General features: G+C 33.6%; 2 protein-coding genes across 4 annotated transcripts; one reads left to right on the plus strand and one right to left on the minus strand.

The window, feature by feature from the left end:
- The first annotated feature begins 815 nt into the window (after positions 1-815).
- Positions 816-6,716, plus strand: LOC124437932 (serine/threonine-protein kinase PLK1-like). Its single transcript, XM_046987897.1, has 10 exons — positions 816-1,015; positions 1,325-1,432; positions 1,550-1,666; positions 2,693-2,916; positions 3,232-3,327; positions 3,907-4,322; positions 4,698-4,986; positions 5,310-5,439; positions 5,601-5,717; positions 6,344-6,716. The coding sequence occupies exons 1-10, from the start codon at positions 887-889 to the stop codon at positions 6,551-6,553; spliced, it is 1,836 nt and encodes a 611-aa protein (XP_046843853.1). The 5' UTR covers positions 816-886; the 3' UTR covers positions 6,554-6,716.
- LOC124437911 (transient receptor potential cation channel subfamily A member 1 homolog) lies at positions 5,810-16,429 on the minus strand. 3 transcript variants are annotated; one of them, XM_046987885.1, is made up of 13 exons: positions 16,307-16,429; positions 14,221-14,377; positions 13,565-13,724; positions 12,879-12,965; positions 12,091-12,353; positions 11,720-12,014; positions 11,130-11,292; positions 10,328-10,558; positions 9,501-9,634; positions 8,786-9,025; positions 8,043-8,357; positions 7,077-7,447; positions 5,810-6,215 (listed from the first exon to the last, which is right to left on the minus strand). In XM_046987885.1, the coding sequence occupies exons 2-12, from the start codon at positions 14,370-14,372 to the stop codon at positions 7,088-7,090; spliced, it is 2,400 nt and encodes a 799-aa protein (XP_046843841.1). In that variant the 5' UTR covers positions 14,373-14,377; positions 16,307-16,429; the 3' UTR covers positions 5,810-6,215; positions 7,077-7,087. The 3 variants fall into 3 exon arrangements, with proteins under 3 accessions (XP_046843841.1, XP_046843837.1, XP_046843848.1); XM_046987881.1 differs by lacking the exon at positions 5,810-6,215 and having other exon boundaries at positions 6,705-7,447; XM_046987892.1 differs by lacking the exon at positions 5,810-6,215 and having other exon boundaries at positions 7,166-7,394.
- Positions 16,430-17,379: the final 950 nt, after the last annotated feature.

Raw genomic sequence — 17,379 nt, forward strand, 5'->3', positions numbered from 1 at the left:
TGTAAAAGATTGTTAAAAAATTTCAGTTCGGATCACATGCAGATGATGTTCTATACATTTTACGATCTATAGTGATCACACATATAAGCTTAGTAAGCCTATAAATAATTTATTCCCGATAATTTCAACATATCTAGATATGAAGCAATCTTCTGCCAACAATACCGGCCGGAAAATAAACCCTTATTGAAGCTTACGCTTTGCACTCCAGAATAATTTGAGCACCTGTAATGTTAAGATAAGTCCAGACAATACAAACATGTAGATGAGAATTTGTCCATTGCATAAACAATTGCATGTACGTTACTAATTTTCTTCACTATTGCATCACTAAAGAACACAGTTTGGATTGAATCAATTATATTGTTGTCATTCTATGGAAGAAAAAGTTGGAGATGACAGAATCTACCTGTAGCAGTAAGATAGAATCTTATAACTTGTATATTAACTCAAATGTGTATCCATGACATTTACGGCTGTTTAAAAAATAACCAATTTTGTACTAAACCAACTAAATGACGCACTATCAGAAACAATGTTGTTAAACTTGCTATTTCGTAGTTTAAGAGCTCTTTATTTTTATTCAAATCTTCGACAGGTACAAACTTTAAACTATTGTTTGAACGTGAACAAAGCGTTTGGCGGTTTTTATTTTGGCTCACGTGACATTCAAGTGCGCGCCCAATGTCGTAAGGCACCTTATTGGCGTATGACGCGTCAATCAGCCAATCAGCAAATGAGAAAGAGCAAATTATCTACGAAAACAAGCGTTCAAATATTGAATGCATCCATTAAAAATGTAATGTGGATGATGATAAGATATTAATCATTGTTTTGTTTCTATTTACACTTGGCATAGGCCAAAGAATCGGTGTGCATATAAAAAATGCTATCTAGTTACAAAGGAACAAGGAGCATTAAAGCAGAAAAATGCTACCCACTTCCCGACGTTTCACAAGTTGTTACGGACTCCGACACACAAAGACGTTACTTTCGCGGTAGGCTGCTTGGAAAGGTAAGTCCCATTCGATCATCATATTCGACGGAACTTAATTGCTACATTGGTTGTTTTCATATAATAAACATACAAATCAAATCCTATTATGCATTTAATTTCTTGTGAAAGTTTCATTTTCTCAGACTTATCTTTCTAGGTATGCAACTTTTGTAAATTCTTTACCTTTTTCTTGCTCATTTACTCTACGTCTTAGTTCTTACTCCACTTCTTACTCAATACTCATTTACATCTAACGTCTCTTTACGTACATACTACTTTCCATTTATTCTTATTCCACTATTTCGCTCGATTTTATGTGATCTGTAGGGTGGGTTTGCTCGATGTTACGAAGTAACTGATATGAAAACAAACCATGCTTATGCTTGCAAAGTTGTTGCAAAAGCAAGAATTACAAAACCCCATCAGAGAAAAAAGGTATTGAACAACCATTTGTGTGCAGAACTGCTTTCCCTCAAATTACTTATGCAAATAAGTATGTGATTATTTCTCTATGAACGCAAATAAATGGATAGCTTCGATATTTTAATTCAGATAGTGAACGAAATTGAGTTACACAGATCGCTGAATCATCCTTACGTGGTTGGCTTTCACGGTTTTTTCGAAGATAATAAAAATGTCTACATTTTATTGGAGCTATGTGCGCGCAAAGTGAGTGCTATAAAATGGTCAAATTATGCCAAAATAAATTATTATAACAAAAACTCCTTCCTGTCATGAAGCTTACGACCAAATCTATAATCAATGTACTATCATGAAATTAAGTTGTTAAAAGAGATGCACAAAATGCATATTCTTATAATTGAAAATTTCAGACAGCATAGAAAACTGAGAAAGAAAATTGTTTTTGTGAACTTTTGCAAAAAGCTCATAAGCAATTCAAGTCTGTAAACAATATGACCAGTTGCTTGTTATAATGTGACTTGTTAAGTCGACTAACTAATTATAAAATTTTTGTTACAACACTTTCGATTTCATTAAAGCGTTTTGTAAATTTTTATTTATACATTGTATGTCAGTCATAAAATAGACGTCTCCATTTTCGCCTTTCTTGTTAAACGTAAACATAAACAAAGTCAGTGCATGGGTGTTGGCTAGCAGGTATCTAAATAAACAGAATTTGTAAATGTTTGTGGGGCAATGATGTTTTCAAAAACATAATTTAGATCAATGCATGTAAAACCTCCTCAATTCGTGCGCATTCCTTGATACATACAAATTAGATTACAAAAGTTCAAAAGGAGTGTAGTGAGTATGATTCGTTTATTCAAGTCTCATTATATTGACGGATAAAGACGAATGTGTAATATCAATACGATATGTTAAAAAACTCATCACTTGCAAGATCTGTATTTTCAGTCTTAATAGCAGTAAATTCTACATTCGTGCACACGTGACTTCGTTTTAACATCTGTTGACAAAGTTTCAGTTGTTTTGTAGCTGAAAGAAACAATTGTCTAGTGCAGCGTAATGTATGCAATAAAATTGTGTCAGTTTATGGTTGCATGTTATTTTTTTCGAGAGAATGAAGTGTCAGATTTAATTTCCCATTTTTGCACTCTGGTTTTAGCATAGTTGTTTTTGCATGATGACAATGATCATTTGAACATTTTAAAAATGGCGACCTCAACGAAACCAAGACTTAAACGAACTTAACCACAATCAATTACATTATAGTCATTGGTGCAACTTCTTAAACAGCGTAAGTCTTTGCTGGAGCCCGAGGTTCGATATTTTATGAGACAAGCGATTAAAGCATGCTGTTATCTCCACTCCAAGAACATCATTCATCGTGATATCAAACTTGGAAATTTCTTCATCAATGATGACATGCAATTGAAGCTTGGTGACTTTGGATTGGCTTGTAGAACAGGAGAAATTTCAACCCAAGATGATGATATGTATGTATCCTTGTTCCTTGCATGCTACGGAAATCGAGTGCCTGTAAAATTTTAGGTACAGTTTCTATGTAAAAATTTTGAATAGAGAATATTGTTTCAATGATGAAAATATTTGCTTCACAATAGATTTTTACTGTATGAGTTCTTTTATAAAATCAACGAACAAGTGCTACTGTTGTACCCGATTGTTATGGCTTGAATTCACTGAGGTTCCATGGGAAAATTGAAAAAGACATTTCTGAATTTTGCTGTAGACTTGCTATTTTTTCAACACTAATGATATCGCGTTTCTTTTTTTTCCCTCTTTTGAAAAAGGACAGTTTGCGGTACGCCCAATTACATTGCCCCCGAGGTCTTGAAGAAAGGTCGACATGGTTACGAAGTCGATACATGGGCTCTTGGTTGTGTAATGTAGGTTGAAATTTAGGCGATGTATTCTTTTATTTATTTATTTATAAAATTTCGTTCAGAGCTTCTGGTTTAAATTAAACCAGTTTATCAACTCACACATTTAAGCAATCAAACAAATCTTCAATTGCATGCAAACTAAAAATGACTCAACAATGACCTCTACACTGAGTTTTCGTGAGGTTTTGCTTTCTTTTAAGCTAACAATTGACATATGATTTTCAGTGACAAATAACAACAGAAGTTCATTTTACAAAGTCACATACTCGCATTCTTTTGTCAATACATGTAAACTGCAATGTTTTAGTGCAATCATTTTGTAATTTATGAGAGACAAACTTTTGAAAGCATTCAAAATATTTGAGTCTCACGGTGAGACAACTTTAAACAAAATACTGTGCAATCAAAGCAAATGCGATTTTGGATACAAAAAATTTGCAAAATATTTGTAGTTTTTACATCATACATTCCTTTAAATTCATAACTTTTGATTGTATCCCTTCTCTCGATTACTTGCGTTTTGCAGTTTGTGTGCGCATGAACGTTCTACCAAATAATTGACCATACATATAATCTGCATAGGTACACTCTTTTGGTTGGTAGACCTCCATTTGAAACAATGTCACTGAAGGAGACATACGCTCGTATTAAAACTAACCAATACGTCATTCCGTCGAGAGTATCCAAATCTGCTGCAAGATTAATACAAAAATTTCTCAGTAATAATCCTCTTAGTAGGCCATGTCTGGAGACAGTTTGTGAGACAGATGAATTTTTTGTAAAAGGTTTTGTACCCAGCTCACTGCCACCATCGTGTTGCATGGTACCACCACGATTTACAGCTCTTCCCAATGAATCGTGTGAGAAGACGGGAGATGTGAAAACCAATCATGACAAAGTCGACCATATTCTCACGAAGCTACACTTGAGCGATAACTATGAGAGGGCGAACAGTGTGGAGAAAGAAATTCGTGTTACAAATTCATTTCAATCACAAGGTAAGCATTATATTTGTCAATTGAGCATGAAAGTATCAATTAAAAAGGTGTTCAGCTGAATTCACAAAATTTTTACAGGAATTTCATTTGATTTAGTCTGATTGTGTATTGCCGTGCATGCAAACATCAACAATTTACTTTGCTGACTTTTTAGCAAGGTGTTAAATGAAGCTTATCGCTTGACGATAAGTTTACTAAATAAAGCTAAAGTTTGTCATCTGACAGCAATGAAATTGAGAGGGCGAGTTAAAAAATGCACTCTTTGAGTGAATTTTTTTAATACATTAGATAAAACACATAAAAAGCTTGATGTAATAACAATCTCATTGTAATTGCACATACTTTATACAACTAAATTTGCCGAATTTTTCACAGAATCGCCAATACATTTCGTGCCGCCAGATGATTTGTATCACAAACTTAGTGCATGCTTAAGTTGCATGCCAAAGGCGGATGAATTCATGGATAGTTCGACTACTTCAAATGGATGGCTTAATGGAGCTTCTACAAGTGCTGCAAACATGACGGAGCTTCCTCGAAAATTGTTTGTTTGTAAATGGGTCGACTACAGTAATAAATATGGTTTTGGTGCTGAACTCTGCGATGGAAGTGTACTTGTACGATTTAACGATGGATCAAAAATGACTTTGTCAAAAGACAGGCAGTAAGTGTACAAAATATTACGAAGATTATGATAGACATGAACTGTTTCGTAATGCGAATTAGTCATTAACAACACGTATACTTATATATATAATAACAATCTGACAAAATTTTTAACTGTATGCCAGCTAGATTATAACTTGAAGTAGCTCTCTGCTATTGTAAGTTTTCAAATGGTTTGTATTAACTAGACCTATATGCATAAGATGTAAACACAATCAAAGGACGTAGCTTGTTAACGCTACCTCAAATTCGTGTCTGAGGTGACAATATTTTTAGCAACTTTGACAATTTTTGAGTTCAGTGGAAATTTGTGTTCTTTAGATTAATTTGGTTCTGCAACACAGATAAGCAGGTCAGCTCGTTTAACGCCGAGGCAGCACCTGATAATCTTGGTAGAAAGGTCACTCTCTTGGAATATTTTGCCACATATATGGAAAAGCATCTTTTAAAGGTATGAATAACCTTAAGAGATTTGTGAATGTTGTTCTCCTTATCAATTCATGATGTTTTTAATGGGCATGAAACTGTTTAGAAAGAGCAAGTATTTAAAATAGTTGCACGTGTTTTTTTTAAAACATATTAACTCGCACTGAACACATGGTGATTGTTTAGGGATCACCTCACGAGAGCACAATGAATAAAAATGAAGATGAATTTCCCCCTTTTCTTGCAATATGGATACGTACACAAAAAGCAATGGTTATCTACTTAAGCAACGGTGTCCTACAGGTAAGACTCAGAAGATAACAATACACTTCTAAATATTATACAAAATTAACTCGTGCTAATCAAGTCGTTTTCCAACATTCATCCGATTCAAATTAACAGTGGATGCAGAATTTCATTTAGAAAGGAGTACATCATTTCAACATGTCTTTATACCTAAACATTTTAATATTCCAGCTCAAAGGAGAGTCGGTACACCTCTTGCATTACCCTTTTAGGTCTTCCAATGCTAATCACATGGCGTATTGTTTACTTGTCCTTTATTTGGCCTGATCTTCGAAACTCATAGATTTGCATTTAAACAAAAGATATCTGTTTTGCTTATATACATTAACTACGTACAGGGATTGTAAAGCTCGCTCAAAAGGCGAGGGGAATACCACACAGAATATTTAGACCAGCTCTGTAAAAAGGTCGCTGAATTTCATCAAGTTTATTTTTTTCCTTTAAAAAAGGGGTCGGAGCATGCCTCACAACATCCCATGCTTCATGTTCTTCGACCTAAACGCAAAGACCATTATATATTTATATTTTCAAACATATTTTGTGAACAGTGTTTGACGAAAGAATGTTTTTGCTTCAAAGTTTTAGTAATAACATTCGTTTATTTAACATTATTTCTTCAACAGGTAAATTTTTTTGGTGACCACACTAAAATTATTCTCAACCCTGGCCGTGGAGAGGAGCTTATAACGTTAATTAATGAAAATCGAGAGCACACTGACTATTTACTGTCAAGCATCCTTCAAAATGGCTGCTCTCAGAGTGTCGCTACGAGATTAGAGTATTGTAAAATTATTTTAAGGAAACTAAGTGGTTTTGGATCGAGCGACACATGAAGCTGGCGATATATATGTGGTTGTAGAATCCTCAGATTAGATTAGAATGATTAGATTTAAATGATTTTTACGGTTGTAAATAGTCTTAATGGTAATGCAATAACAGCTTTTTAGGAAGGATATTTTCATATCAATAAATAAACCAGCAAAATTAAATCTTCAAGATAGTTTCCGAGTATAATATTGTTGCTTTTAATACACTTGGCTATTACAAATGAAAAAATAATTCGGTGAAAATCAACAGAAAAGCTCCTTCCATGCTTTTGCAATCAAATGGAAGTCACAATAATTAACATGACTCGCTGTTGTAGTGTATGAACTTTATTTAATTATTAGTATAATCTATAAGTATAAATTTATAAAGTTTAGGATCAGGATCTGGAAATAAATTGAAGTAAGAAGTCAACATATACCAGGAACTTGCCACTTCACATTCCAGATTATTACTAATTTGCCAGCCATCGTTGGAGAAGCCAGGGGCGTATTTCCTAATGAAGTTGGATTATATGTCGTACGTTCTCACCTTGCTATCGTTTAGCGCTGCTCTTCAAACTTTGCTAAAACTTTGTCAATATTCTCTTCTACCATATACTTCATTTCATCTTCCATTTCTTTCAGTTTATCCATCAAGGCGGAACGAAGATTTTCAAGCTTCATATTCATTGCATTCTCAATATGATCCTCCAACGCCACCTCAAATTCACGATTATAGTGATTATCTTTATCTTCAAGTTCAACATCGTCCAGTTCAATGTCGGAAAAAATAATTTTATCCAAGACGTCCTGAGTCGAATCCTCTTTTTGTCTTGAAAATTCAACGAGACACTGATCGTCCTTGGAGCTAAAGTACGGTATTTTATTCAGAGCTCTCTCAAGTCTTATGACAAACTTTGCCTATAAGAAAAGAAATAAAAATGGAAAAATTTAATGCTCTGAGGATAAATACTTTATGTTTTAAAGTTTGTTATTTTTTTGCAAAGCAAAAACATAACCAATGCTCATTCCTGACAAAAGGTAATCATGATACAGAAAGATAATTTACTAAGGCTTTGAACTAAAACATATAGTACACCTGAGGTGGCCACGTGAAAAATAGGCTGTTTTTGTGTTTGATCTGTTGCCTGTTAATTAGTTGTCAAAATGGAGTACATCATGAATTTTTCTGGATACTTGGGGATCAGTCTGCATATCTTTCAATAAAAACAAACATATAAAGCGTAGCTACTCTGAAACTGTGTGTCCAAAAAAATCTCGAAGAAGTTATCGTGCATTTTATGAACGACGCATCATTGCATGCAAGTTGTTACAAAAGCAAAAGTCAACGTTGTCATTAGAGCTATTTTTGTCGATGATGAATGATCTATCGAAGATCAGTTAAATAGTGCTATCGCATTACTGCTATACAATTCGATTTCTTCCCTACGTAAACTCGGAGAGCATCAAAATAAAAATCCAAAAGGTTTCCTAGAACAGTAAGTTATGAACTTACTCGTCTCTTAAGTTTACCAAAGGTTGCCAACTTCATAACTTCATGGGTATCACCAACAGCTAAGCCAATAAGCACATTTTGAACCACAATAGACATTATCAGCAAAAACAAGAGAAGAACAAAGAGTTTTATGTGAAATAACTGAGGATACATTCCCTTTTTTAAAAACAAATCATTGTTCTCAAAGCCATTCATCATAGCAACGAATGTTGAGAAGAACGATATGTACATGTTCCCAAATGAATGGTCTTCTGCGAGGAGAATGTAAAATGTGGTGGAATAGGTCAGTATATACACAACAACAACAGCAAAAATCTACAGAAGAAAAAATCAAAATATGTAGAACTTTTTTTTAACTGTTTTTGAGTTATGATACGATAGTGTTTAGGACCTTTCATTCCCTCGATATTGAAGGCCTAAATTACTTTGAATCACTGATATCTTCGTGTGAAATTTATTATCTTTAATGGACAACAAAGTAGTTTTTCAACTAACACAGCACTTAGCAAATTTTGCTGCGAGTCATTACAAATATAATATGGTTTTTCCTGTGAACTGAAAGGCCTTGTTGAATAAGGTTGCATTGAAATTGTAAGGGTATACCACAAAATGATTCGTTTCGTCGTATGTATTGTTTTTTGCTCATCTTTTTTAGAAAGATTGGCGAAAGCACCGGTACACATTTGCATGCGTATAGAGTGGCTAGAAAAATTTCACTAATCATGTGAAAATTCAATCCCAACCTTCATAAGAGTCCAGACAACCTTTTCAATGAGATTAAGGTATAAGCCAAAAATAGGGGTGAGTTTCAAGACTTGCATGATGTTTGTCCACGAGAACAAACAAATTATGGCACCAAAGCCAATTTCACTGGTAGTCAACTTTTGCCTCACAGGTAGTAAGTAAAAAATCACACACAGATTTAGCACAAGCCTTAGCCAATGATAAAAATCCTTGAAATAGTTGAAGCGCTCCACAAAAATCTATATCAAAAATGCAAAAGAAAGTATTAGAGTAATTTTCTCGTTCAATCCTCCACGAAGCAAACATTATATCGAATGTATGTCAAGTAAGAAAGTATATTTATGAAGTATTTTGATTCGTTAAAATCGCAATTACGTCAGTCACGTGGTCTATACCAAAATAAGCGAAAGAGCTAAACACGATGTTGATTTAGAATGCATCGACTTCATCCCAATCAAAAATGAGGACATATTGTAGTGTAGATCAAGTATGTTCCGGTCTCAACATAAATGTTCACTTACAAACTGCAGTCCATACTTAATCAGAGGCAGCGAAAATATTAATTTAAAAAAAGTCGTACGTGCGCCTTGAACATGTGCCATTATCACAAACGTTTTGAAGCAAACTAAAAAATAGCTAAGACAACCACATGACAGATTACCATTTGTATTGTGTATTGTGGTTTATCAGACGTTTGTTGATTTAATCATTTACCTGAACTAATTCTTTTGTTAAAGAGGCAAATGTTATTATCAACATTATCACAAGAAGGAAGATCATGGCAGATGCATTCGGTGGTTGACTCCTACGTTTGTTTTCTGTCATCGTTATATTTTTCCCTCCGGTACCTAGTGTAAAACAGAATCTGTTTACGGATGTATCACTAGAATCATAATATTTCACTAAAAACTAACATTCTATTAAAAGGTCGCTTTATTCGAATGAGCTGTTCGTTCATGTTAAAAAGCGGTGGTAACTATTTTCTTTCTTCATGCAAATTATAATCTTTTTACATTGGGAAAATGTAAAATAGCCACTTTAGCTAAGTTTTCTTTCCCTAGATTTGCTTCTCAGTAGCAGCTTAAGTTGACTTGGTTCATACTTAAGCAATGGCAGTTACTCTGGTCTAGTTGAAGGTAAAAAGGCGAGGTCTATTCTTCGCATTTTCTTGGACAAAATATGTGTCTTGAAATTTCTTTCAGTTTACCACATACAAAATATTTTCGATGGAATAACTAAAATGTCTGTTTTTGAATCCATTTAATTAAGTACGAATATGTAAAGATTACCCATGTTTATTAAATTTAATCCATAACATAGATAGTCATGGATAACTATGGATCATAAGATCAAATTTCAATCTCTTGTCCGACAACAAATAAATTACGTGTGGCCAATTTTTTCTATATCGACTACTTTTTCTCTCAGAAACAATTAAATCATTCTGGGACCATAACTTGACAAGAATCAACTGACAAAACGAATGTTTTGCTTAAAGATGTTTCAATAAAAACGTGCACAAGTGTATAATTTTTACTAACGGTTAATGTGCTTGTACGAATGAAACCCGCCAATAATTTCGGTAGTATAAACAAGAAATAATATGTGAAAAACCAAATCGAATATCAGTAAGCTGACAAAATATTTAAAACCACGTCTCTTCCACTTTACATCGACATATTTCTTTGAAACTGGATGCCGTAAACAGATCTCGCAAGCCTGTTTTGTCATCATTTCCAGTGCTGCAAACTTTGGCCATGCACCATTATTGTCTATTAAGTATGAAAAACATAGTAGAGTTGACACAAGTTGTCGTTATATTGCTAATGTTCAAAACAGGCATTAAATACGAAGTAGCTTAGAATATAAAATCGGTATATTTTAAAAATTTCCTGTAATGAAAATGATTTCATAGCTAGATAACAGGCAAAAACCAAGGATTTTATTTACATAAGGTTTCTATGAATCCAAGGTTTTTATGAAAGCAAGCTTTTTATACAACAAAAGTTTCTATGCAACCAAGGTTTCTGAGCAACCAAGAATTCTGTGCAACCAAGGTTTCTATGCAAGCACTGTTTCTATTCACTCTATACAACAAAAGTGTAAATGCAAGCAAAGCTTTTATACAGCCAAGTTCAAGGTATCTATGCAACCAACGGTTTTACGCAACCAAGGCTATATTTGTGCAACCATGTTTTCTATCCAACCATACTTTTTATACAACCAACGTTTTCATGCAGCCAAAGTTTCTTTACTACGGCAATGTACATCATGTAGTTCTGAATCATCCTTTAATAACTAATATTGCAGGAAAAAAGATGATCTCTTTAGATATAGACTTACCTTTTGATTCAAGACAAAAGAAATCATATGTTACCATGCAACCATTTCCACGATTTTCTTTAGTTTCAATACATTTATCCAAAAGCAACTTGGCCGTCTCTGGCATACCTTCGATCATTACACACAGAGAATTTTCGGGACCATTCTTTGACTCTTTCAAAATCTTTTAAATTGCAGAAGATATTGAATAACCATTTAAGAAAAAATGCACAAGAGCATCTTCATCAGAACAATCTTGACATTCACCATCATGAGGGAAAATTTTTAAAATATGGTTGGTAATCACAAATGGTAAATGGCAAAATGCATATTTTTAACTCTCCCCCCACCCCTCAGAAGAGTAGATCGATTTTGGTGTCATCGCTCAAGCCCTCTCCAATCCATACATTTGTACTTCTTTCGTTGTTGATGTTGCAATAAATCTTTCAAATTAAATAAAGCCTTAATACTCTAGCTTGTTTTAATGAATTGCCATACAATTATTTTATGTGTTTTCATCAAGAACTACTTTTCCAGTAAAAAAGTGGCCTTGTTGTGTTGATGTCTCCAACGTGAACTAAAAAACAAAAAATATGTCACAAATATCTTACCTCTTTCCAGTTGGCTGTATTTTGAAATGATTCAACAATTGCAGGCAAGTTGCGTTGCAAAGCCCAATCAAAGGCCGTAAAATCAATTTTGTCTTTCAGAGAAAAATCAGCTTTCCTTGCAAGTAAATAAGAGACAATCTTTGGAAAACCATATTTAGCTGCAAGTATCAATGGTGTTTGAGCAGAATGATCAACCAAATCAATAGTGTCAGGATGTTCTTGCACAAGTAGCTGGACGTTCTTCAAGAATCCCTTGCTGCAGGCAATATGCAATGGTATTTGATCATTGGTATCTCTGTTTAAATTAAAATAATAGTTCATAACAGATTATACCATTCTATTAGTGACAATTAGTCATAACAGACACTTACATCAAGGTAGAATCACATCCGTAAGATAACAAAAGTTCCAAGACATTAGATTGCTTAAATGCAGCTGCGTAATGAACAGGCGATTGAAACAAATTGTCAACAGCATTGACCAATGTGGGATCCTCTTTAAGAATACACGTTAGAATGTATTTTACAACAAGAAGTGACCCTGATTTCACAGCTGAATGAAGTACAGATTCATTTCCTTTCGTTGTTCTTAACAACATTAGTGTCGTGTCGTGACCATAGAGCATTTCTAAGGACTTAAAACAAGCAGCAATATCAAATATTGTGTCATCCATATAGTGATTAAAAATAAAGAATAAAGGAATGGAAAAGTGTTAAGATTTTCTATCTGAAAAAGAAAAGTAAACTTTGTGAATCATGTTTTTAAAACATAAATTTCTATTGTTTTGTCATCGTTTGTGCATGTTTTTTGAAAATATTGAAACGTGAAATTCGTCTCAGACGCTTGCATGCACCGACAAAGAATTATATCCTACTATCAATCAACTAAAAACACAAGTCAGAATTATTAATGTTGAATTTTAAGCAAATGCTGTATATAGTATTTGCTTATAACTTTTGCAGCCACAGAGAAAAATAAAAAATTCTTCCAAAGAATTCATGACAGCTTCATTTCAAAAGAAATTTGTTTATCCACTTATAAAGTATATTATATACATTATCAATTAAGGATGCAACAGTGCACAAATTTTACAAGAATTTGGCAACAAGACCTGACAATAGCCAAATCGCAGAATTAAGCACTTCAATATATTTCGTACCTCAGTGTTACCCAGTACAGCTGCCCGATGGATTGGTAGCTCTCCCACTTTATCTGGCTCACGTAGAGCTTCAATAATACGAGCATCCTGAAAAAAATAACTTAAAATCCATTTTCAAAGCAATGCTTTCATTCAAAGCTACAAACGCTTTACAAAAAACTTGTGCGCAAATAAAAATTTGAAATTAAAATTCTTGCACAAAAAAGTGAGCTTGAAGAAACAGTTATGTTTTACTCACCCAAAAAGAGACCTAGAATATTTTACTAAAATAAAGTTTCAAATGTGACGAATGTATTTGTTGTTTGATCTGTAATACAATACTATCAATATGAGTTTGATGAAATTTTGCCTCTCGATGTCTGTTGATATGGTACTAATTAGAGTCTGTTTAAACGGTGCCACCACATGTCTGTTGAATTTGCTTTAAATTTACAATTGGGAACTGCTAAAATTTGTCAATTTTTTTAGAATACACTTTTGTTTATGAGGAATGTCGTTTTTAAGGAATGAAAACGCCATATCGTTACCATGAGATTCAACAATTTGACTTGGATTAACATATCAAACGAATAGTTCTCATGTTCACAAGCTCCGTGACTGCCATGTCATGCATAAGCTCAATGTTTGAGCTTTTTTTTGAAGTGGTGTAAGAGCAACAAATTATTGCATTTTTCTTTTGTACCTACATCTTTAAACACTTTTAGAATTTCTTTTAAGGTATTGGGTTTAGATACAGCATGATGGAGGATATTTCGTTGAAAATCGTCAGTTTCCGTTATATCCATGTCTTGAAGTTCTTCCTCCTCAATACACACAAACCTCACCGATGAACCACGTTGAACCTTTCTAAAAAACGCCATTAGAGAAAGTGTTATATTCTATCCGTTTTTCATATTTTTTGAAAAGTCTGCTCAAAACTAAAATTAAACTCAGGAGTTGCGTTGCAAGGCATAGTCCAGCTTTGTAAATTTTTTGAGTTCACTTCCTGGGAAAACGGATTTCTTAATGTGGCAATAACAAAACTTTGCTGGCTTTCTACTCCACTAAAAGCAAACTGTACCTAATCACATGCACCACAAATGACTCATCCCATAATGCACTGTTGAATGCATCTTAAGCAGCCGGAGGAAATACAAAACATATTATGAACTTCACAATAAAGATTTAAGCATTTGATAACGAACTTAACAAACGTCTATAACGTCTTTTTAAACATTTGTCAAAATTTAACTATACTGTTACGATTTACTGTTGCGTGAAAGGATCCTTAAACTATTCGGAAGGTTAGGTGATTGAAATTGTCTGGAAAAATAATCTGCGCAGCAAAGTATTTTTTATTTACCTTATAAAAGATTTTATTCGTCCATTATGAGATCTAAGGGACGCTGTGACCCAAGCTTTCTGTTTCCTACTTTTGCCATTATTCTCCTTATAATCGGATTCATCATCATGCTCAAAACTTTCGCTCAAGACTTCTCTCTCGTTCTTCGACATGATTCCTTAAAAAAAATATTAGTGTGCTGAGTGTTGAGTAGAGATACTTTGGATGCAAAATGTTTGACAAATGACGCAATAAAAAGTTTTTTAAATAGACAAAAACATTGAAGAATATATTAGTGCGCTAGCTAAAGTCGAATCTTCTAAAACTACGAAATTAAAACTGATTTACTTGGGATTCGACTGTGGCAACCATTATAGTAAGTGGAGAGGTGTGTCACTCCCCAACCTTTTGTGAAATAATAAGTCCAGAAGACGTTTTTATATCAAGTACAGATATAGCAAAAGACATTTGCAGAACATGTTCTACAAATTTGCGTGTTTCTAGAACAAAAGATTATCCTGCCCCAAAAAGCACAATTCATGTATTGGTTTGCTTGTATTAAAATGCAGTCCTTTTGCAGAACAATGAGCAAGCAAAAAACTTGTACTTAATTCGACTCTATTATTGCTAGACACACAATAAATGTAATATAACAAAATAAAACAAATTCTGAATATAGGGACATCTCGCTTTTTTGATATTGAAGACAATACAAGATTTGAAATACGGACTAGGTGATATTTCGCCTTTATTCCAAAGACATCGTCAGCTTGCATTGTATCTATTGGTCTGACGATGTCTTTGGATAGAGACGAAATATCACCAACTCTGTATTTCAATTCTAGTATTGTCTTAAGTATCAAGAAAACGAGACGTCTCTATTGGGAATTTGTTTTATTTTGTTTTATTTCAAATTGCCTGCTTGCCCTGGTTAAATGTAATTTATAGCATGCAATTCTTTTCAAAGAATATGAAAGCGACAACTGTGTAGTATAATGTCATCCGACGTTCAGAAAGTTTAAGATTCAGCAGTATTTGACCCCCTTCCTAAAAGGCCTTAACGCAGATGAAAGGAATTTCATGCTTGGTTCGTCGGCCAAAATTGTTGGTTTTTCTATCAAAAACATATACAACAAAAGTCAGTTCCGGAAAATAAAACACTTCTTCCATTTTTCTAAAGGTGTGTGGGATTCTGGATTCGAAGGACGCAGACATTTATGGATTATTGGGGATCAATTACTACCGAATCATATAAATTCCAATTTCTAAACGACAGGTGATTTTAAAGGTTACAGTGTTTTTTATACAAAGTTCCTGCATATCTCAGTACTGTGATTTATGATCTCCCAAATGAAACATGCATCAGAAAAGAAAAAACACTCACTATTATTGTATTAAGGCTAATTAAGCTAACTTTCTTTCAAAACAAAGTATATTGATAGTGGCCATAAAATGTCAAAAGTAATTTGCTGATGACATTTTCCATGATCCATTTCATGACAATGTAATACAAGCACTATCTTCCTTTAGTCTAAATACTCACATTACACTATGTCTAACAACTGGTCTTAACTTTTGCTTAAGTTATGTTATAGCCCACCTTGTCAGCGCAGATGTTGCTCGCGATGCTTAGCTACAAACAATTAAGTGAAGCAACTCTGCAACTGCTGTTTTTGTGTGCAGGTAGCTTTCACAAAATATTCTCCATATAACTAATTAAAACTGCACATTAAAATAATATCTGCTATGAAGAAGTCGAAAAATAACAAATTATAAAATTTCGATTTCAGAGAAACAAACATCCAAGGTATTAACACAGGTTTGTATTGAGCATGTAAAATGAGACGTTTGCATGATCAGAGAAGTTTTTGAAGTCCTAAGCTCGTTTGTCTTTACAATCATAGAGTCAATTTAATCCATCATTTCAATACAATAAACAACAAACAAGGAATTCATAATCACAATATAACACGTACATCTTCAAGCAATGACATTTCGAGCGAATCCAGTTTAACGCACAATCTGGCAATCTTTGTATGCGTTAACACACGTGTTTGACTATGAATAATTTCATTTCGATAATTAAAGACCGTCTTAAACGACTCACCTTGAGCTCCGGATAATCCAGTATCTTAATATAGAAACTATTGCTTCTTATAAAATTCAACAAACAATGCTGGGTCAGACAACGATTTTATGGTTTACCGACACCAACGCAACCTAGATCTGATTTGTATCAAACAACTAGAAGGCGTTGCGATGTGAGTACATGCAAAGTATATTTGTCAACCCGACGACGGTGAAAATGTCAAGACAAACAGCAAATATTGTGAAGCAATACGATTTTTGGAGTACTCTTTCAATTTATACAGTATATTCCGGAGTTTATTGAGGACTTTATTTCAGTTTTAATGAAGATAGGTACAAAATCTCCAAATGTTTTAAGCAATTTTGAAAAAAGTAAATGATATCATAATAAATGGTAGAGTACTTGAAAAAGTGTTTACTATACCTTACAAGACTTTTGATAAAAAGCATGATGCGATTCGAGCGATTTCTGTTCATGTGAAGCACCTTTTCTAAAGGAAACAAGAATTGCGTGCATGGCTGTATACGGTAAAATATAAAACGTGCGTAAAATATATAGTATTGTGCTTAATAAAACCACCGAATTAATTGGAAAAACTCCCTAAAGAAATGACTTACCTTACCTTAAAAGTTATATGTCGATTTTCATACTTTTGTCAGTCCTATAAGGTATCATGAAGTAAAAACACATTCTCGCACAATTTTAGGTAGAAAAGTTTAAAACCCAATAACAACTCAGTTGAAAAGAAGTAGGAGACGAGAGACGAATGAATGCATAATGAAATACAACGATTAACTAATTTTCTGGGCAATCAAATAGGTTGCTAAATGTCGTCTCCTATATGAAATGACGACTTTTTTAAATGTCGCGTCCTATGAAATGACGACCTTTCTAAAGGTCGTCTTCTATTAAATGACTACTTTTTTTACTTGTCGTCTTCTACAAAATGACGACTTTTTTAAATGTCGTTTTCTATGAAATAACGACTATTTTAAATGTTGTCTCCCATTAAATGATGACGTTTTCAAATAATGTCTGCCATGAAATGAAAACTTTTTAAATGTCAACTTCTATAAAAAAAGATAGACCAA

Source organism: Xenia sp. Carnegie-2017, unplaced genomic scaffold, assembly GCF_021976095.1.
Source record: "Xenia sp. Carnegie-2017 unplaced genomic scaffold, XeniaSp_v1 HiC_scaffold_1, whole genome shotgun sequence".
NCBI lineage: Eukaryota > Metazoa > Cnidaria > Anthozoa > Malacalcyonacea > Xeniidae > Xenia > Xenia sp. Carnegie-2017.

Coding starts and splice junctions, on each gene's coding strand:
- LOC124437932 (XM_046987897.1), top strand. CDS start 887: ATGCTATCTAGTTACAAAGGAACAAGGAGCATTAAAGCAGAAAAATGC. Junction 4,987..5,309: donor ACTTTGTCAAAAGACAGGCA/GTAAGTGTACAA, acceptor TGTGTTCTTTAG/ATTAATTTGGTTCTGCAACA. Junction 5,718..6,343: donor TAAGCAACGGTGTCCTACAG/GTAAGACTCAGA, acceptor TTTCTTCAACAG/GTAAATTTTTTTGGTGACCA.
- LOC124437911 (XM_046987885.1), bottom strand. CDS start 14,372: ATGTCGAAGAACGAGAGAGAAGTCTTGAGCGAAAGTTTTGAGCATGAT. Junction 12,015..12,090: donor GGATGTGATTCTACCTTGAT/GTAAGTGTCTGT, acceptor TAATTTAAACAG/AGATACCAATGATCAAATAC. Junction 10,559..11,129: donor CTTTTGTCTTGAATCAAAAG/GTAAGTCTATAT, acceptor CATACTTAATAG/ACAATAATGGTGCATGGCCA.